Source organism: Rhipicephalus microplus, chromosome 9 (assembly GCF_043290135.1).
Source record: "Rhipicephalus microplus isolate Deutch F79 chromosome 9, USDA_Rmic, whole genome shotgun sequence".
NCBI lineage: Eukaryota > Metazoa > Arthropoda > Arachnida > Ixodida > Ixodidae > Rhipicephalus > Rhipicephalus microplus.
This window is the reverse complement of record NC_134708.1, coordinates 46,650,983-46,673,037: the sequence shown is the minus strand read 5'-3', so window position 1 is coordinate 46,673,037 and position 22,055 is coordinate 46,650,983. Positions and strand designations below refer to the sequence as shown.

Sequence of the window (22,055 nt, the reverse complement as noted above, 5' to 3'; positions counted from 1 at the left end):
CAAGTGCATTTATGCCCTTCACACGTTTCATTTAAGAACTTTACCTCAGAAGTCAGCTAAGAACCATACCTTAGCTAAGATTCTGTATGCATGCACAGATTCATATTACGTTATCATAAAAGAAGGGGAGGGGTATTCCTTTTGACTGTAAAAGCTTATCCACTGGCAACTTATAGCTAGAGGCTAAGTAAAATGAATTACGACACAATACATGAGACAATGAAGTGTTAAGGCAACTCGAAAGCAACATTTATTTTGTCATTTCAATGTTGTTATGCAGTTATAGAAATGAAGCAAATGATGGTGTATAAAAAGAGCATAAAAACAAAACTTTCGTAACATCTTAAAACGTACAAAGGAAAAACATGTTTCCCGACATGAATGCTGGTTCTTCAGAGATTTGAAAAAAAAAAAGACTTTAGGTACTCTGTTTGCTACTATGGTAATGATAGAGAATGAATACAAGGAGAGCGCAATGTGAAAATGTTCGATGCTCAAAGAATTAGGTACACAAATGTAAAATAATATACAATACATAGATGCCTTTTACTTGTAGCTACCTAATTTTTAAAAAAATCCTTCTTTAAAAATGGACCAAAAAAAAGATTTACCATTTTAGATACAGTCTTCTGTGCTACTGCTTCACAATGTAATCAAACACTTATGATGACAAAAAGAAGGCCAACATTTAAATGGGCAAGAAATATACACATTAGGTGCCATTTGTTGAGTTCCGAATACAGTACAAAGTTCCACAGTTTGACAATGGCAACTTTGAAATTGCACTTTATGAGCAACTACAATGACAGCCTGAGCAAAAGAAAAAAAAAGTGTGGTTTAACAGACCCTAATTATGTTGAATGATCAGCTAGAAAACAATATAGATTACAGTGTGTCCTGTAATGCAGCATTAGGAGTGAAGGCACAGTTAGAGTAGTAGTTAATGTAATGGTTCTGGCAATGACTAATAGGCACTGCCGGTCCAAACGAGATGTACTGATACCTTAACCCATATCCTAATAAAACGGTTGAATGATGAAGCAAATGTACGGAACCTACTTCACGTTGAGACCAAAGCATCAGGTACATTGTCTTATTTATGAGGTCACCTGTTCGTTGAGCCACTCCTGCTGCGTCTAACACGTCAAGGAGTTTATAATGGTTCTTAGAAATAGGGGAATAGTCACGAATGCATCGCTGTCAAAGCATCAACTCAATAATCCAAAGAAAACATAAGAACCATACAGATATCTTTAAAAATGAATAATTGAACAAATACAGATATAAATAAACAATTAGGTAAACAGGAAGGAACGCACGAAGACATTGAAGTACGTGCTGCATTCCACATGGCTTCATCTACAGCAAACAAAAAAATTTGTCTTAAGTTCCAAAGCTGACTGGATTTACTTGAACCTTTGTAGAAATACACAGATTCAAAGATGTCTGCATACAGTGCTTGCATTAAAGAGATTTGATGATGCAGTACAAAAGGAAATATTGCAAGCCATTTTAGTTGTTCACTATCATATGTTCAGTCACTTATAATAACTGATATTTAGGGTTGCTGAAAAAAAATGCCATAGCAATTTTTCATTTTGGATACAGTTTTGTGAGCTGCTGCTTCACAATGTCCTTAAACAATGCATTTATGGCTACCATTTTCACTGGCATATCATCAAAGTGCGATGCTGTATTTTTTAACACATAGACACATAATCTAAGAGCTACAATGTTGAGAACACTGAAGGAAGGAACAGTTACAATGAATGAGGCCGCAGCTTTCTGCTGATTGATCTGCTGCAGAATGAATGTTGCGGAATGATTGATCTGCTGCGGAATGAAGGCAAGGTGTGCTATGCAGGCTGAAGAAACTGGCCATGGCTTAAGCTCCTGTCCTGACAGCTGCTTTCACTCAAATTGAGCTGGCAGCGTGTGAAGGACATGTGGGAATGCACTTTCAATGGTTGAAGGTGACTGCACGAGGTTTAAAAGCCCGTAGAGGCGCCACCTGCAGCTGCCTGAAAGGACCAATGAGGAGTATTCTGTACATGCCGGTATAACATATTGCACTTGTATCAAATGAAAGCAGAAATTTCATTAGAGGCTCACGGAACATCGAGGTGGGACCTGTGGAACCCTAAGGTTCCGCAGAACACACACTTTGAGGTGCCCGGCATTAGAGTACTTACAATTCAATTTTGGAATTACCAGATACTAAGCTATAGCTTACTATAAAAAATTGGCAGATCCCACATACAGTGGGGATTATATGCTAAGCATGAATAAGAAAGAGTGATATGTCACTTTAAAATCGGCATGTTATGAGGTGGAGGTAAACGATGCCATACATGACTTCTGTGTCACGATTATCATGTTTGGATGTGTCGTTTACCTTCGTCATCTAGTCACGTCACATGATACCTAATTTAGTATATGTGGAGCTAACAAAGTAGCCGTCAGCACGCTATTAGCGTGGTATGTTGTCATGTTCTTACATGACACGCGTGTCAGGATTATAATATTTGCCCCAATCATATATTTCGTCATTCATTGACGTCACGTAACACCAAATTTGTTATATGTGGAGCTAGCAAAACGGCCGCGAGTGCATCATGAATAGCCTAATGATATACTCCAATGTAGCGTTGATGCACGCACACGCTGGGCACAGCGACGCTACATTAGCAAAATGCGAGCAGTCTTAGTCTGACACCGGGCATGACCGACGCGACCAGCATCCGTCGGCGCGGCTCGACGGCAACCGGCGCGAAATTCGCGCCGATGCCTTACCCAGACAACACCGTGTCTACCTCTTTTCGTTACGGAGGGAAGCCGGACGCGCTGAAACACGCAGGCGTCAAAGCAACGCAGCGTGGCGCGTGCCTGCGAGTATATGGAAGGACCAGTGCCTGGCGTGGCAAAGCCGATGAGCACGCGCACAGCGTCCCGTCGAAATGTATTGGTGCCTTGACTGTGATGTGCAGTCACGTTCTCACATGACACACACCTCATGATTATCATGTTTGCACCAGTCACATACCTTCGTCATCAATTGACATCACTTAATACCAAATTTGGCATGTGTGAAGCTAGCGAAATGGCCGCCTGCGCATCATGAGTGTGGTATGTAGTCATGTTGTCACATGACACGCACATTGTGATTATCATGTTTGTATGTGTGACTTACCTATGTCATCCGTTCGCGTCGCGCAATACCGAGTTTGGTACATGTGACGCTAGCGAAACTGCCGCGAGCGCATCATGAGCGTAGCATGTAGTCATGTTGTTACATGACACGCATGTCATGATTTTCAAGTTAAGGTCTGTTGCTTGTGTTTGACATGCAATCATGTAATACCATACCAGTTTTGCAACATGTCATGTGAACGAAACCACCGCAAGAGCTGCAGGACCATCAAATGTAAATGATGACATTCATGACATACATGTCACGATTTTCATGTCGTGACACGTTTGGTATCGATATCATTATCGAAACGGCCAGGAGAGCTAGAAGTCATAGGCGGCTAGATAGATAGGATAGATGAATAGATGCGCTCAAAGTCGCCAAAGTTTGCTAAGAAATGCTTCGCATTTAAAATGTCACAAACAAATCTTTCGCTGTCTGGGGTCCTTTAACTGTTCCCACTTAGTGCACGCCTTCCTTTTTGCATGGCAGCTGGGGCACATTCACTGTGACAGCACTGAGGCAAGTACCACAAGTGAATGCGATCTTCATCGCTTGGTCTACAGAGGTCGCAAGCATGGCAACACCTCTGTTATGCAATAGTCCCCTCACTGTTCAATGCTTTCATTAAGATGAAAGTTTTAGATGCCTCATTAAACGCAAGAAGTGACCGTCGGCAGCATCAACACGAGTGATGCAGAAAAAAAAACACCATCATATCACATGTTGACATAATTTAAATTGTCGCTTTGTTAAAGATGGGCGAATTAGAAGGAACTGCCAAGAGCCGGGAGGTTCAGAAAACTTCCAATTCCCATTTATTTATTTATTTATTTAATTTATTTTTATTCAAGTACATTCCAGGTTCCTATTTGAACATTACGTTGAGCAGGCTGTAATCCTAAATTCAGACAACATACAGCATGTGTTATTGAATTTACGTCCAGGTAAGTTGTGCAAAGTAAATGCTAACTCCAAATCTGTTCGATACACTGGACATATTCAGCGAACTGGGAGTGAGGCAACGCACAACAGACAGAGGAGGAACCATACAGCACAATGTCTATTGTCTTCCTTAGTCTTGTGTGTTGCCGCCAGAACGAATATGAACTAGTACTAACTAGCACCGATTTCAATCCTTTCACACTGGACATATTGAATTAGTATTGATTAGACAAGAAGCAACAGAAAAAATGCACACGAAATGGCTGAGAAAGGCCTTAAGCACAAGTTGAACATCATTACGCAATGGCTCTATCAATACTAGAAAAAAAGCAAGAAAAGACAACCACGAAATAAAGACAGAAAAAACAAAACAACATAAAAATGAAAACTCAACATTTTTTTCTTTCAAAACATATTTATAATATGCTTATCTCATAGAACCCTTGCCATGATGACCAATTAAAAAAGTAAGGCTGCTCTGCACTAGTGTTGTGAAGACTGTGGCAGCAGAGCTGGTAGTGTTCTCTTTCTCCTCGTATTTTTATTTTTCTCTCTCTCAGTGCTTCTATCTCTATCTTAGATTACCTGCTATCTATATTTCTCACTTTGTCTTTTTTTCTACCCCTTTTCATGTGACTTTTTTTTTATTCCCTACCTTTCAATTCTTCTCTTTTTGCCTTTCGTTGTCTCTGTTTCTCTTTCTTTCAAAGACATAAAAGTACCTGCGTACTTCTGACCTTTAGGGCTTCTTCCTTGCATGACGCCGACACACATGATGAGTGAGCCGCTTTTTCGACAAAAAGGACGCGTTGCAGCGGTCCCCAAAAAAGGGGCGCTGCCCTGTGTGGGTGGGAACATGGTTCTTAAGATTATAGTTCAGACTGAATGCGGCTGGACACAAGTGACATGCAAAGCGGCGCTCGCCTGTGTGCTTGAAAAGGTGCCTTTTCATTTTGTTTCTGTACAAGGTCATGTACGTGCACTGCCGGCAAAAAATTAGTAGGCCTTGTACGGACACAAGTGAGTGGTATTCTTCCAAGGAAGTTGGAGACGAGGAACCTGCAAAGCCGCAGCAAGCACACGAAGGCAATGCAAACAGTGTGCCACAAGCTACATGAAACAGTACCGTAGCAGCTGACAGTTAAATGTTGCTGCCTTTGTAAGTAAAATTTATGATACCTTTAGCCTTGCAAATCACATGTTACTGCAGTGGCAATGGTACACTGCCCCTGTACATGTCACAGAAGTTCTCATCTGTACACTAATACAATGCTTGACATTAGACAACACATGCTGACCATACAGAGGCATGATTTAGATGAAATGCTGAGACTACACTCACTTTAGCAACCACAATTACTTGCACATGTGCCAATAGCTCAAGCAGTCAAGCACGAAACTTGTATGTTCTTCACACGGGAGTGTTTAAACAATGATACATGGCAAAACACCATGGAATTTGACCACATGACAGATACAAGGTAAAACATGAAATAAAGAATTTAAGATGCTACACACTGCTCAATATAAAAAAAATAAACAGAGTACAATCAGAATGCTTACAATGCCACCAATATTCCTGAAAGTGGAAATACAGGCATACTACAGCAGCACTTTTATGCCTGTCTTTTTTTCTGTTCGCAATGTAGACAAATTATCATCGTGCCAGCACTGCGAGATCAAGCAAAGTTATGCATAGCTGTGCCTAATTAAGTTGATTTTATCATAGGTAAGGGTAATTAAACCTGACTAAGCATAGGATTGTCTAATTAGCTAATTTAATTAAGCCATATATGTAGCATTCTAACAAACTGAATTAAGTCACGCTGAGATTAAGGTGCACCGACCATGTCAAGCTCGGCAAAATGAGCTGAGCTAATCCTAATTAATAAAGCACAGTTGGTGCTAATTAGAATTAGGTTGAATTGGAATGCAAGCTAATTTAGACCAAGTCTCAATAAATAAAATTAGGCCAATTAAGCTAGTAAAATATTTAGGCTACTTGGCCTGGGATGGCCAAGTTATTCCCCCCCCCCCCCCCCATTGGACCAGATCGATATTTAGTTAACACTTGTGATTTAGATTGCGATGATGTGGACACTTCATGCACCTGTGTGTGAGTGCACGTGTGCCTCACCAAGCCAGGACCAGCCGAGCATTGACCAGCTCTGTGCTGCCCCACTTGCGCGACTCAATGAATGCTGCGCAAAATTTTTTAATGCGCTATAACAAGAATAGCAGTGCTGTACACATTGGCAGAGTTTAGAAATTTCCTCATAATGTCTTTATAGTGCTTCCTTAGAAGCATAACGGTACAGCAAAGTACTAAAGGTGACCTATTTGCCCGAAGACCATTCAGTCAACTACATGAGCACATATAAGACAACATTCTACGTACTTTACCGCTACAAAATTCACTACCCTGAATGAACACTAAAGCTACACATTGATGCCATGTTACAGAGGCTGTATGGACATGCCTACTAAATGATCAACTTAGAATCAATGTAATGCAGAGCACAATGTGCTTGTTAACTTGTTTGGTGACTGCTTCATGGTGTTTAACTAGCCAAAGCCACTCAGGCTATGGGTTCGTTCACACCAGCTATCAGCACCAGTCGCACGACTACTTACACCTGGCGATGAAAAGGCACGTAAAGGAAGCTGATGTTCCAACCTACAAGCATTATATACCAATCCCCACAAAGAGTTCAGGTCTTCTTGCTGTTCCTGGCTAATGGTTCAAAGGTTTCGGCCTGTAGTCACACGATTGAAAAATTGAACAGCAAACTGAGTGAACGTAGTTCGTTGCGACAAAAAGGGCCAACTGATGTCTTAAAGTATCGGTAGTGGATGCTGAAAGAAGTAAAAAAATCTCATCAGTACATCCAAGGCTGTTTTCACAGGCTCTCTTATCTCTGTGCCTAATTTTTAAAAACTTCAGTGACACATTTACTTCAATGAAAACTGAAATGATTAGGGCACTTTCCTTGGTGCAATGCAGTGAAGCTGATTTACTGTATATTGTTAAGCAATAAATGTTTGTTTTTCAAACCACGTAACATTGAATTGGCAAGTTTGAAAATCGGCATTTTTGCATTGTTTTTGGCCAAAAAGACTCTGTAGACAAAGGGTTAATATGCAATAACATCGCACAGTACACAGTCCTCCAGCATATCACTTCTGTCAAAATACAAGCACCACAGCTACATCAAACCCACATCTTTTGGGTCAGCAGCCATGAACTGTAACCATGTAGTCACAGCAGTGGGCCAGTTCATTAGGTCAAAGCAGTAGCATTTTAGGAATCACAGTATTCATATCATGAGAACATGAAATGCTGTAACCGATACATAATGAGCAATAAATAACAAGACAGGTTGTAGAGAATATGAAAGATGTTGAAGAAAAACAATGGATCCATGCAAAAAACAGTGCCACGCTTGATGGTGAATGGGAATGTGGCAACTTATATATTGAAAATGACTGTTCGTGGGCTCGTGACATTTTATAAAAAAGTAAATAGGATTAGTCGGACTACGTTACTTTTTATATCTGGTTGATTTAAAAGCATGACACAAGAATGGAAATGCAAACAATGACAGGAATTCATGCATAATGAACAGAAATTCACACTGTAAAGAGACTTCAGAAAGTTCTACAACTATTCATAGCAGTTAATTACCCACAATTTTTTTTCACACAGCTGCACTTGCGTGAACATGTGCAATGGTGAACCAACTCGCAAATATGAGTGTGTTAATCTTTATAAACAAAGATGGTTATGCTAGTTCCTCTATGCTTGTACAATGCAATCTATTTAAATACTGTAATAAGCCCATTTTTCCTTTCCAGTTTGAGTGAAATAACATGTACAAAGACATATTGTATATCAATGGTTTTAATGTATTTACATGCAGCAGCCAGTAAACAGTGCACAATGTCTTCACAATATATATATATATATATATATATATATATATATATATATATATATATATATCATAACAAAAGTACACTGTATTTGCCGTGCCACCATCTCATCGGCTGTGAGAGTTTTTCCCTCGTTTGCTCACACGGGCCCTCGTTTCCCGATGATGTCCTCTTCTGTGCGACGCACACGTATAACGCTGCTATTGTGTCCCCATAACCGTGTTAACATAACTCATAACACCACAGCATTGCGCTAAGCACACCACACTATCACACAGTCGCACTCGAGCCACACTCACTCATCACAGGACACGGGGATAACTTGCTATCCTGAAGGAACATTATGGCGATACGCTAATGGCAAATATGTAAAGCCATGTTTGCATGCCCAAACAGCCAAAGCTCTTTCAATGTCGTGAATCGACAATGCATGCATCAACAATCTAACAAAGCAGTGCATGATGTTTAGTACAATGCTCTGTAGGAGAAGTGCAATTACTTCATGCTGATAATTGAAAATTAAACACTGAAATGAAGCAGATACTCTTCTTTATTATATTTATAAACTAACACATTCAAAAACAAACATCTGATTTCACCTGCCACAAAATAACTGATTAAAAAGCAGTATCAGTAAATATGGAATGTCACGGTCAAAATCATTAATTAGACTCATACTATAATGTAACCAGCCAAACAAGCAAGAAGTTTTTAGGAAAAGGTGGAGAGGGTCCATTCAGGGGCACTTAGAAGGCATAGAAACATCAGAAAGAAATCTGATATCACTGTTAAAGCGAGCATAAATGCTCGCAGCACACCCAAGTGTAGGAGCTAAGAAAAATGGAGTCAATTCCAGCCTTCCAGACATACTAAAGACCAGTTTATCCAACTCGCACAATGAATTCATAACAAAAACCGATGCGTTGATTTGTGTTCTTGCTTTTCGGGATAGCAAGAACACAAATCAATCATGAAACTAAATACAACATACTTTCCTTACTTTTAGTCATTAGTATTAGTGAAGAAATCCCAATGCACGCACACTGCACTTATTTGGACATATTTAAAGCCTACATACAACTTGAGTCTTCGAACTAGTTGGTCTCGCAAAATGCACCTACGTATCAGAACGGTTCTTCCAACACTGATCAAGCTCATATATTTTACTTGCAAGGTGCATTGGCCAAAGGACTGACAAATCACTGCAGCAAGAATAGCAGCAATAGGGGCACACAGTCTGAAGTTGTACAGCCTAGAAAATTTAAAGGACAAGAAAGAAAAGTCACTCTCAGCCCAATTTCCACCAGGTCGCATGACTACATTCACTCACCACTGGAATTGCAAGGAATCTCCAATGAAACAAGCTCTAAAGACCTATGTAGGAAGAGCTTGCATTGTTGCTTGTTCCATCCAGTGCAGCAATGACACCATTACCACAGTAACAAACAAGACGCGCAGCTCCCTGAAGAAAGGGTGAGGCCAATAGCACTGCGTCGAGTTGAAAATATTTCACCTTTTGAACATGAGTGCAAAAAATGTGAAAGCCGAGGTTACACAGGAGAGTACACATACAAGAAAACTTTCGCATAATAACAGACCCTGTGGGTACATTTTTTCTATACTCGGAGGCCACAAGTTCCAAAGCAGACAGTGCCACTGTTATCTCAAGTTGCACAGCTCTCTTTTTTCTCATGACACTTAAGTTGCACAACTTTCTTTTCAATGACACTATCTGCTTCCGTTAGCAAAACAGGTTAGTAAAACAGGCAGACAAAAATTCTTCAAACTTGCAATCTTGAACTTGCACCTCTTTAACAATGAAGAGTGTACTGCATGCATAAAACAAGGTATCTCGCGAATGTAGCCAGGCAAGAGAAAGAAGTCAGATAAGTCTTCCGTATGGACATCCAACTCATGCAAGAGAGAAGCTGGAGCCAAATAGCAGCCAGCGCATGTATCAATCTTCGCAGTTATTTTTTTTTATTAACAGCTGCAACAGCATATATCTAGCATACACGGGAAAAGAACTCGAAAGAAATCCAGATGATAACCTCTTTTTTCAGACATTGCCTTGATCACTTGCAACTTCAGATTGATACAATCAAAGGCCTACACTCATCTGCATCCTTTCCGCTAGCAAGAGTTATAGCCAGTGCCAATAAGTGTTAACGAAGCTGTCAGCGGTGCAGTGATTTTACTGAGTAGTTAAAATATTGAACCTACCAGCATCTGTGCAATCACTTATCCAGAAATTATCTCTAGCAACTAGTCTACACAACCCACAAACAAGAACTAGGTTCTTCAAAAGTGAAGGAGGGCTTCTTAAACACTGACGGAGTAAATACAATCAAACCCCTTCATAAGAGACAAATCGGTATAAGAGATAGCAGTGTGCCTAAAGTAAAATACAAGTTGATAGGAAAATGCATACATAGTACCCTGCTTATAAGAGACATCTCGTATAATAGACAAGAATTGCTGCCCAAAGCATGCCTCTTATAAAGAGGTTCAACTGTATATAAGATTCAGGTTGCACTGCGCGAAGTGATACAGATGAATGCACAAAAGTAATAGCGGAAAAAGTAACACACTTTATTTTCGTTCATGTGCTCAGCACAGCAACACAGAACAGCATAATCCCCATTCAAGATAAGCCAACCTTAGATATAATGGCATGTGTGCGAAGCCACCCAAAGGCACTTTTAAGAAATTTTTTAAAAGAATGACAGGTGTTCCTCTAAGCAACACTGCGAAAGAATCTCGATAGCTGAGGGACCTTTCAAAGCAATTTACGCTAACAACAACAAAGTCGATCCAGTCCCATAAGAAAAAAAACCTGCGTGCCCATAATCTTAGAGCTTCTTGTTTGCAACACAATACCACCTATGGCGGGCGAGGTCCTGTTTCCGAGAAAAGGATGCACTGCAATGGTCACAGGGAAAGGGACGCTCCCCCGTATGGGTGCGCATGTGGTTGTTGAGGTTGTGTTTCACCGCAAAGGACGCACTGCAGAGGCCGCACGAAAAGGGGCGCTCCCCCGTGTGGGTTCGTATGTGGTAGTTGAGGTGATGCTTCAGCGGAAAGGAGGCACCGCAGTCGCCGCAGGAAAAGGGACGGTCACCTGTGCGAGCGTGAACATTCTTTTTGAAATTGGACTTCTCGCTTAAACACAGTTGGACACAGGCGGCAATCGGAGTGGCGCTCACCCGTGTGCTTGCCAAGGTGCTTTTTCATATTGCTCTTGTCCTTAGTTACGTAGTCGCACTGCGTGCAAGAATGCAGTCTGCCTTGTACGGACACAAGCAAACGGTACTGCTCCAGAGTCACCCAAGGCGAGGGACCTGCAAAGCCGCAGGGAGCATAGGAACATATTGCAAACGGTGTGTCGAACAATACGTGGAACTAAACTGTAGCACCAAACAAGCAAAGGTCCCTTCATTTCTGTGTGGTCTAGATGATAACATTAGTCTAATGAGCCACATGATATTACACTGGCAATGGTACACTGATCCTGCACAAGTCACACAAGTTCTCATGTCAGTATAAATGTTATGCTTCATTTATGCAAACACCTGCTGCTATTACTGACACAAATGACTTAGATGCAGTTCTGACACTACACTTGCTCAGACGGCCAAATTTATTTGAACATGTGCCAGTAGATTAACACATTCAAAACAAGCACCTGTTCCCGCTATATCTGCATGATAACCACGACTTCAAGTTCCAATTTTGGCTCTCCATGAGCACTTCTGCACAGCTAACGTGATAAGTGGCATTAATGACTAACCTGGTCGTGTGACTTGTGACAGGCACAGCCCTGAATGAGGCTTATGAAAGACAGCAGAGTAGAGGCTTCCAGATAATTTCAACTTCCCGAGTGTTCTTTAACATGCACCGACATTGCACACAACACAGTCCTGCAGTATACTACTTCCACCAAAATACAAACGCCATCGCTGGGATTAAATGAATATCTTGCGGGTCAGCAGCTATGCCCCGTAACCATTTAGCCCTCGCGATGGCTTAGCTCATCAACACAACAATGTAGTACAGGCATTTCAGGCATCACACCATTCATATCACGAGCCCGTTAAGTGCCCCAACTTATACACAACGAACCAGAAAGAACAAACACAAAATGGGTTGGGCAGAACATGAAAGACGATACAGGAAAACATTGATCCACGTGAAAAAGACACCATGTGTGATGATGAACGGACATACAGCCACATTTTATTACATATATAGAAAGAAGTGTTTCTCAGCTAGTGGCACTTCATACTTTTAAAAAATGTAGTTAGTTGAACTGTGTTAGTTTTCACATGTTGCTAGTTTGAAAGCACAACACAAAAACAAAAAAATGCTAAGAACAACGGGGATTAATGCATAATGAACAGAAATTTACAATGAAAACTAGGGGTGTGCCAATAGTGAAATTCAGAGCCAAGCCAAACACATAGCGAATAGTACCCATACCAAATCGAATCTAATACTATTCGAATAGTAAAGCATACTTTTTTAAGACAAGCCTAGAATTCTAAAACTTTTTTATTTCAAACATTCATCAACTTTGAATTGTATAATTATCAATATATTTGATGGACAAAAGATACTACAACTTTGTAAACTGAGGTAAGCTCATATAAAGTAGATACTGGATTTAGCGCTTAAAGGGCCCGTAAACCACCTCGGATATTTTTTCAAAGTAGATACTGGATTTAGCGCTTAAAGGGCCCGTAAACCAGCTCGGATATTTTTTCAAACATTTCAAGTAAATGCATGCATTGTGTGCAGAATTCCATCGCGATCAACGATTCTACACCTGGCAGTGCTACGAGCCGCTGGCACGCCACAAATTACAGGAAACAATCCCTCCTTCTTTTCGGTTGTTTCGGGTCTCCCCGTGCCGCACCGTTCCATATCACTGACGTGCTGAGCCAAATATGCTGTGATTGGTCATACAAGAGCCTACGACTACTAATCAGTCTGCAAGCAGCTGTCCGCGCTGCTTGTAGTTGTCCGTCAAGTTGCCCGCATGCGGGCAACATGTACGGGGCACGACGTGTCCCCTTACGGGTCCAACGCGTTTTCGATCCTTTGAAAGCGTGCGCACAATGCAGGGTCATTACCGGCACGATTACTGCAACCACAGTTCACCAACAAGCACGCAGCTGCAAAGCAACTGACGGAGCCGACGGCCGGAGTCGCATCAACCGGAAGTAAACGGTGTTTCAAGCAGCGGATCAGCGATGGCGTATGCCACGCGAGATTAAGAGGGGTCCTCGGCGAGAGGGCAAAGTCGCTTGGGAGAGGATACCAGCGGAGGGAAGTGCGGGATGGAGCAAAAGGAGTGATCGTCGCGGTTTCAATAATCAAACGCGTTTAACTCTGTAAGGGCAGCACCGTTTCGAAAAATTCTCACGGCTCTGTGTTCGTTGTACACTTGTGCATAATTTCCCCACAACTGAATTTCGACCTCTGGGTGGTTTACGGGACCTTCAAGGATTTTCCACTTGAGTAGCTAATTGAATTGTTCAAGTTTTTTAATATTTATACACGTCTATTATAAACAGATCCCAAAATCGTTTTTAATATATTGTAGTTCAGTAGTAAATTGCTACAACTAATCATGGCAGTAATTACAATTTCTTTTCTCCCAGCTACACTTCTGCAAGCACGTGACCTGTTGAACCAACTAGAAAATATGAGAGCGTTCATTTTTATAATCCAAATCTAAACAAACCTTCAAAAGACAGAGTTCCTTTCTGCTCATGATATGAACCAAAACAATGCAATAAGTCCTGTTTTATTTTAATGAACTAACATGTATGGAACGATAACGTATATTAGTTATAGTACTTTCACCGTATAGTAGTTAAACGTATAGTACTATACATACTTTTAAGCCCGTATACTACTTTCACCATAACAAGTGAAAGTACTATGTATCAATGATAATGTCTGGGTATAGTAGTTAAACGTATAGTACTATACATACTTTTAAGCACGTGTATTACTTTCACCATAACAAGTGAAAGTACTATGTATCAATGATAATGTCTGATACTTGCAACTTCTACGATGCTCCGTCGAAAGTATGGATGCATCTGCAATGCCACAGAAATCACCGTTAAAGCCAGCCTGAGGATGTACACCACACCCACACAAATTTCTACCATTTGTAACAAAAACACATGTGCAAAAAAAAATTACTCGTATTCAAATGCATTTATAACCAGTGTTAGGATTGATCTGTTACATTTCAAGATATATCCACAAATAGACATTAACATCAAGCTGCAGCCGCTCTTTTGACACTTATACATTTCAGAAACTACACCGCAAAATATCTTTCGTGCAATCCAGCAGCGTGTAGGATGTGAATGCTCAGACAAATCATGGCACTTGGAATTTTGCAGCATGGTGCTCCGCATTGAACTCTTTCTGCAGCTACAGCTCAACAACTATGGCCAAATCATGCACTCAGGAAATTAGTACAGCCAACCATGCACACTATTTGCTGGGCAAACACCTTCTCTATTTTATCAATGCGAGATAGATGCGTCCGATCTAGCCATTCACCACCCTCTCATCTAACCCTTTCTGGTTCTCGCCCATCGTCTAGCCTTCGCTTGTGCTTTGCGGTCACGGGGCAGAAAACTTCTCATGCAGTGCCTCACGACGAAAATTATATGAAGTAATTTTTTGTTCAGTCGTGTTCAAATCCGTGGGGCGGCGTCTTGCATTCCTCGTGTTCACAATATTGATGGTCACGCTGGCTCTGTAAAAGATACGGTGTTTTGAGATAGTGTATCACGTTTTGTGGCCCTATGCGGGCAACCAATGTGGAAGTGTCACTGCAACACTACTGCATGCACTGTGCTGTGATGGCAGTATTGCTTCGAGCCACAAAGAATGAGCACAAAGGAACAAATCTGACAAACATGATATTTAAGTGAAAAGCACGTCTATTGCACCTGCGGGGGAAAGCGCCCTGAAGAATGTTTGAGACAAGCAGCGCTACCCATCATGTAACGTTGCACTCCGACCACTCCTTGAACTAAAGTAGACCGATGGCTCCCGTTGATAAGCAAGCATTTGCACTGGCATTGAAAGTGTGGTGACCAATGCGCACAAACCTGCCCGGCGTGACACACCCACCAGCACCAACACGCTTCCGATAAGGAACAGCGCCACTGCAGCTTCACCGGAAGCTTACGTCACCACTGGTGGCTATAAAACTAAAGGCCTTCATGATTGCTCCGTTACCTCTGACAAGCGTAGCGCACGTAAGCTCGATCTGATGCTTTCCCTATAAGTGGAATAAACAGTTATGTTTTGATGTTGGGATCTGTCAATCTGTCGACACGGCATCCCACAAAAGAAATAAAAGGGGCGTTGGCTAGGCTTATCAAGTGTTTTCCTAGCGACCCAGTAACAAATTAGTGCCACTAGTCACGGTAGACATGGATAAAAGAATTGTAAGCTTTAGTCGATAGACATTATGCACCCCATCCTCATAAAACACTGCCCTTCTTTACGACAGACTCTGGGATAACTTATCCTAAAGGGCAATGGCTACCCATTGAAGGCATATTTGGAAAGCGACGTTAGTGCGCCTACACAGTCAAAGCTCTGTCAATGTATTAAAGTGAAGAATACAGGCATCACCAAGCTAATAAAGCAGTACAGGCAATTTGGTCATCCAAATATTCGTATCATGAGGACACAAAATGCACTGACTGACATGTATGTTACAAAATATGAAAAGACTGACTTATGAGAACACAGCGTCCCTTGGTCAAAATAGCATTTAGGCGCACCATTAGAACAGAAACAAAAGGCACAATGGGGCTAACTCCACAACAAAGTAACACCAATTTTCTGCTGAAACGTCATTTCAATAGTTCTGTATGTTGCAGTCCAAAAGCAAAATGCTGCAATAAAGTGTCACGTTATCTTGCCAATAGTCTGAGCTAGTTGCGTGATATAAGAACATGCGCAATGCTAAACGATTTAGCAAAGACAGAAGGAGAGATTACCAACTACCTGCCGTGACTTTCCTATTCTGAGCTATTGCTTTAACAACAAAGCAATGCCGCTATGCTTATGACTAAAACTTACACACTGCCATGAAGCAGATACTTTTTCCTAACAATACTATACTAATAGACTAACACATCCAAATACAAATATCAACTATCATCAGTTTCAATATAACTAGACATCTGCATTTTTGTATAAATCCTAAAAATTCAATTAACACTCGCCGGTAAAATTCTTTACAGTTTGGATCTATCCAACAGGCTCAGATTTTAAAAGGGCATTTTTAACAGCAACCAGACACTTTCAGAGGTGACAATCATCAATCGAAAGGAGCACACTTCTGTCACAAGCAGCGACCATGTAAAGTATGCTTGTGTCTACTGAAAGCTTTAAGGTTGCAATACGAACAAACGTAGGTTTTTGTATTCAAGCATTTGTACTTTTATGTATATGTGTTTGGGCATTCAAACCCTCTAGACACCTAAAATACACTTGTGCGTTCACGTGGTTTTATGTTGAGATATCCTTTCATCCAAGATTTCGGAGCAATGAGATTGGTAATAATATTACTAGGTTCTTTATTTTCCATCAGGAAGATGAGGGAGATCGGGAGAAAAAGATGAGCAACAGCTTGACTAGCTCCCTCTACCCTCAAAAGTACACTTTGGCGAGTTTAGAGCAGTGAACATGAACAGCCTTATTGAAAGGGTAAATGAACAGGGAGATGGGAAAAAATGAAAGGATGAAAATGCAGGATTATTAGCAACAATGCAATGCATTTTCATTGGCAATGAAATCAATAAGAAGACATTGCAACAATTCATAATGCAAAATCGAACATCAAATTTCAGAGAATAGGAGATTTATGAGAAGTAAACACCAATGTGCTTGATTGAGCTAGTTAGTGCTGCATAGTAGATAAAGAATGAAGAAAAGTGCTTGACAGCGCAAACGACATGAGTTTGCACAGCGCAAACTCCTGTCGTTTGAGCTGTTTAAGGACTTTCCTTCATTTTTTGTCTAAACACCAATAAATGTAGATTTTCTTAAAAAAATAATAAGAAGAAGAATATTAAACTCCGAAAAACACCCTCGGAATTTCAGGCAAAATAAACTCTGAAAACACGGAGCTCCAAATATTAGGCAGCAGGCAGTAAATATGGTATGTCACTGTCAAAACCATAAACTAAAGACACAAGCTGATATTTACTTGGGAAGACAAACAAAAGGTTTTTACAAAATCGTTAATGCGACGCACTTCTGGCAATATTCATTCAGTGCTAAGAAGAACAAAACGCACATGTCTAGAAGAAGACTGACATCATTAAAGACAGAGGAAACGGTCACAGTACACACACAAATTATTTCATGAAGCCACACACCTATATGATGAAGCCACACACAAAAGGACATAATCGTGGGACAATAGATCTGTCCTTCAATACTAATCGGTGCATTTAAGACTTGTAAAGAGAGAAATTGCCCGTTCATGCTGGCCATGAGTCTGTAGACTTGTCGAAGAAGAGAAAAAAGAAGAAAATGAAAGAAAGTAAAATAAGCGTATCCAACAAAGATATATAAAAAAAGATAATAAATTGAGGAAGAAAAAAAAGAAGAAAGAACACAAAAAAGAGGCCAAAGAATGGGCCATTATTCAAATATTCCATAGAATTTTATAAAACCACTCAATTCTTGACCAATCCCCCACAGTGGGTATGAGCCACAGGACAAGGTGAACAACAAAAACAACTCCACATGGCCGGCAGAGAGAAGGAGGAGGCAGAGCAGATTGGAACGGGAAGAGGTGAAGACGAGCAGTGGCAGCGGGAGGCGTTTGCCCGAAGTACTCCAGCAAAGCTCCTAGCATGGTGCCCCAGCCTTATCATCAATGCCCTGTGGGCTACGAGGCGTAATCAGGAGTGGAACTCGACTGAGCGATGTCTCCCTCGTGCGGATGCGCGAGATGCTCTGCGCCTACGCTCCGTAGGCTGAGCATCACAAGGACGCGCGATACAGCCACTGTGGGGACCCGACTCTGCCCTGACGAGTTACTGCAGGGACCAGACAGTGCATCTGACGACCCTGCACTGTGGTGCGACAGACTTCACAGATGCGATGAGACTTGACACGCTGACTACAGAGCTGCCACAATGTCAGGGCATGCACCTGTACTGTAAATATAATTCACTAGTCTGTTTATATAGTAAAGGACCGCGATAGCGTACTTTGCATGTTTTCTGCTACTTGGGTTTTTCTTCACTCAAAGATTTTTCATACTCCTTATGTTGATGTGTCGTGCTTTAATGTCAAGAGACCATGACAATGCTTCTTTAACGCACTTAAAAAATCGTGTCCACACGAATTTGAAGCCAGCTTTCCTAAGCAGGTTAGCCACTTCAGGTACTCCGGCTATTATTCAGACCTCGTGGTTTCTGCAGCAAAAACTTGCACAGGAAGACAAGAAAAACAAATGGCACCGAATGCAGGGACTCCCGGAGCACTGTGGTCATATCCTATGTTAACCACTTCGCACGATCTGCTGAAGCAAGTTTAAAAAGCCAGTGCTGATGTAGGGTTCTCAGTACCAGCACGACAGTCAGGCCTGCACAGAAGGGTGAATGGTGCGAAGAAGCATACCGTAACACCTACGTCACTAGCAAAGAACCGGTGAATCGTAGGATTCCGTTCACCATGCTAAGGTTTACATTTGTCAGACAGGCAAGTGCGCGAACAAGCAGTTACAATCACCACTTCTCAGAAAAAGGTTCTGGACATTTGATATTTCATTGCAGGTACTGCGGTGGTGCTCCCACTCATTAAAATGCAGTGGTTCAGCTCGTTAAAATGTATACATGTGAGCAAGAACAAGAAGCAAAACCAGCATACGGACATCCGACTTGCACCAGTACAAACGCAGGAAAAAACAGAAATACTCGAGGCAACAGACATCAATCAATGGCAAAATAAATGTGTCAGCTGCCCTCAGTATCACTCTCTCAAAAACCTGCCGATACCTTGGCCTATAATCACATATTGTGTGCCATATTTATCAGGAACACGTCATATCTGTGGCCTCGATCACCTTCACTGCTGTCAGTGTGCATGCGCATGTTATTCCACTTCAGTGGTCTTTCCAACAATAAAGGCATCAGTTGCGATACAGCACTTGCGTTCACATCATTTCGTACGTGTGTGATTGTACCCTTTTGTGTGCTGCTTCATCAAACATGATGGCTGACTGACTAGCCCATCAGTACATATTGAGCATGTATAAGTGGCTAAGAAAAAGGCAGTCCAACTGCAGCCTTCTCGACAAACGCAAAACTAGTTTATTCAAGCTGCACAACACATTTACGACAAAAAAGAATTGTGCCCCCCCCCCCCGGAAGAAAGAACACAAATTGATAACCAAACTGAATACAATATACAGCACACTCTACCTGTTCATGATTGTGAAGTATTACTATAAACACCCCAGTGCATGCATACTGTATTTGCAGATGTTTAAAGACTATACACAAATCCAGGCCACCAACTAGTTCATATTGTGAAATGTAACAAATTAAAGAGGCCTTCCAACACTATTCCAGCCTTCATTTTTTTTACTTGCGGGTTTGACAGGTTAAATGATGGAAGAAGTGATGTGGCAAAATTGACAGCAGCAGGGGATGCGGTCACTTGTTCACATCCCAGAAAATCCAAAAGAAAGAAAAAAAGCACACGAACACCTCTCTATTTCCATGGAGCCACATGACCACATTTCACTTTGGCCTGGCATTTCAAGTGTCACAAATGAAATGAGCTCAAAGGTCCTACGTAGAGGAAGCTTGAATTGTTGCCCCAGTAATTCTAGTGCAGCGATCACACTATTACCACAGTAACAAGCAAGATAAAGTTGCACCCCTAGAAATAGGGCGAGATCCACAGCATTGTGTCGAGGTGAAAAATTCACATTTTGAACACCACAACACTCCCGAGTGCGAAATAGACACAAAAACGAGACTGCTTGAGAGAATATACAGGCAAGATGGTGAACTGTTACTTAGGGACAAAGCTCGCGAGTGAATTTTTCCATGCTTGCAAGACAGCAGGTATCGCTCCTATAGTGAAATCAAGTTGCACAGCTTTTTTTGTGTGTGTGTGTACAGCATTGCACAGCTTTTTTTTTTTTTTACCAAACTGCATGATCATGTTGGCATAAAGAGTAGAGAAAAACAAAATTGAAGCTTAAAACTTGCACCATTCCAACAACAACCAAGTGTGCCATATGTGTGAAACGAGGCAGCTCGTTAAAATGTATACATGTGATCAAGAACAAGAAGCGAAACCAGCATACGGATATCCGAATTGCACAAGCAAAAAGTGAGAGGTGAAATGGTTGCTGCCAGTAATCTTTTAACTGCTCTCTCTCGTTTTTTTTTTTTTAATGCCAACTTTATGTTGACTGGTAAAGTATGCAAATGTAAGCTTGATCATAATCTCTGTTTTAAAGCATTGCCTCAATAACTTCTGATGTTAGATTTTTCTAGACTTGTGCGAATAGCGAATTGTAAGTTCGAAGCAAATAGTGATTTTGGTCAAATAAGTGCGAATCAAGTTCGAATGATATGTATATCACACATTATGAAGAAAAATGGGCAAATTTTTTATGATTCAACTAACCCGCACTGTATTTTTTAATGATTGAAACAAGGGCTGTGACAATGCCATTCTTTTTTATTAAAAAGAAAGTGGAAACAACTTTGAATAGGAGGATTTGACATTTCGTAGAATGCAAGTGATAACCTGAAAAATATGTTATGTTTTGAAATTCAGTATACTTCAAGCATATAAGGTGGTATAGCAAGCTTTGAAACTAACGATGAATTGATATGAAAAAAATATGTTCACTCAACTTTGAATTAGGGCTTCGCTGCAGTGCTGATTTCCCCTGAATAGACGTTTCCACAATTTAGCATTTCTTTACTGCAGTGAAACCACCTTTACAGTAAGTTACATGTGAATTGTTATACATTTAAATAGATACTTTCATGGCGTAGCAGCCCTTCACAGGTACGAAACCAACTTTTGGAAGGACTAGATGCGGACTAATATACATCTATGCATTCATTTTGAATACTTCGAAATTTTCAACAACTTATGTTCAAATTGAAGCAAATTCAATATAGTAATATTCGTTACAATATTAGAAGCACTTGTATATTCACACAAGCATAGATTTGTCCGATCAAAGACCAGGACTCTTTGCAGCCACTTCCCTTTACAATAGTTATAGCAAGCGATACTACACACTGATACAGACAGCAGTGATGCAGTGACTTTACAGCAGGATGACAATAATAAATATATTTATATCGGCGCTTTGACGGCAATTCACATCTCCAATAAGAGAATCAATCCAGCCCCCCAAAAAAATTGTAAAATTAAGTGCGCTCTTGACCTTTACAGTTTCTTGTCTGCATGAAAACGTTCCATGTGCCGGGTGAGGTGATGTTTCAGTGTAAAGGACACACCGCAGTGGACGCAGGAAAAGGGACGCTCGCCCGTGTGGGTGCGAACGTGCTTTCTGAGACTGGCGCTGTCCCTGAAAGCGGCTGGGCACACGTCGCACTTAAAGTGGCGCTCGCCCGTGTGTTTGCAAAGGTGTGCCTTCATGTGCGGCCTGTACTTGGTCACATAGCCACACTGCCGGCAGAAGTGCAGTCCGCCTTGGAAGGACACGAGTGAATCGTACTGCTCCAGTGACACCGAAGATGAGAAACCTGAAAAGCCACAGGAAGCACAGAAACACAATGCAAATGGTGTCACATACTTAGTCAAGAGTTCTACGAAAGTTCATCTGGTTAGATATTGTGATGATGTGGATGCAGTCGCTGACCAAGTCAAGGTGAAAAAACACTGACATTTCAGGACCTACACGGGTTCCTTGTTCACACTA

General features: G+C 41.2%; 1 protein-coding gene across 7 annotated transcripts in view; it reads right to left on the bottom strand.

The window, feature by feature from the left end:
* Positions 1 to 222: 222 nt before the first annotated feature.
* The window catches only part of LOC119165021 (AT-rich binding protein), a 37,412-nt gene continuing 15,579 nt past the window's right edge, over positions 223 to 22,055 (bottom strand). Inside the window, exons 1-3 of one of the 7 annotated variants that reach the window (XM_075873559.1) lie at positions 21,558 to 21,724; positions 11,275 to 11,409; positions 223 to 11,189 (exon numbers count right to left, since the gene is read on the bottom strand). In XM_075873559.1, the coding sequence (XP_075729674.1) occupies positions 10,921 to 11,189; positions 11,275 to 11,409; positions 21,558 to 21,579 (426 nt within the window). In that variant the 5' untranslated portion in view covers positions 21,580 to 21,724 and the 3' untranslated portion in view covers positions 223 to 10,920. Of the gene's footprint in view, positions 11,190 to 11,274; positions 11,410 to 12,142; positions 13,194 to 21,557; positions 21,880 to 22,055 lie in introns of those variants that run through there. The other 6 variants (XM_075873561.1, XM_075873557.1, XM_075873558.1 and 3 more) reach the window with 6 other exon arrangements.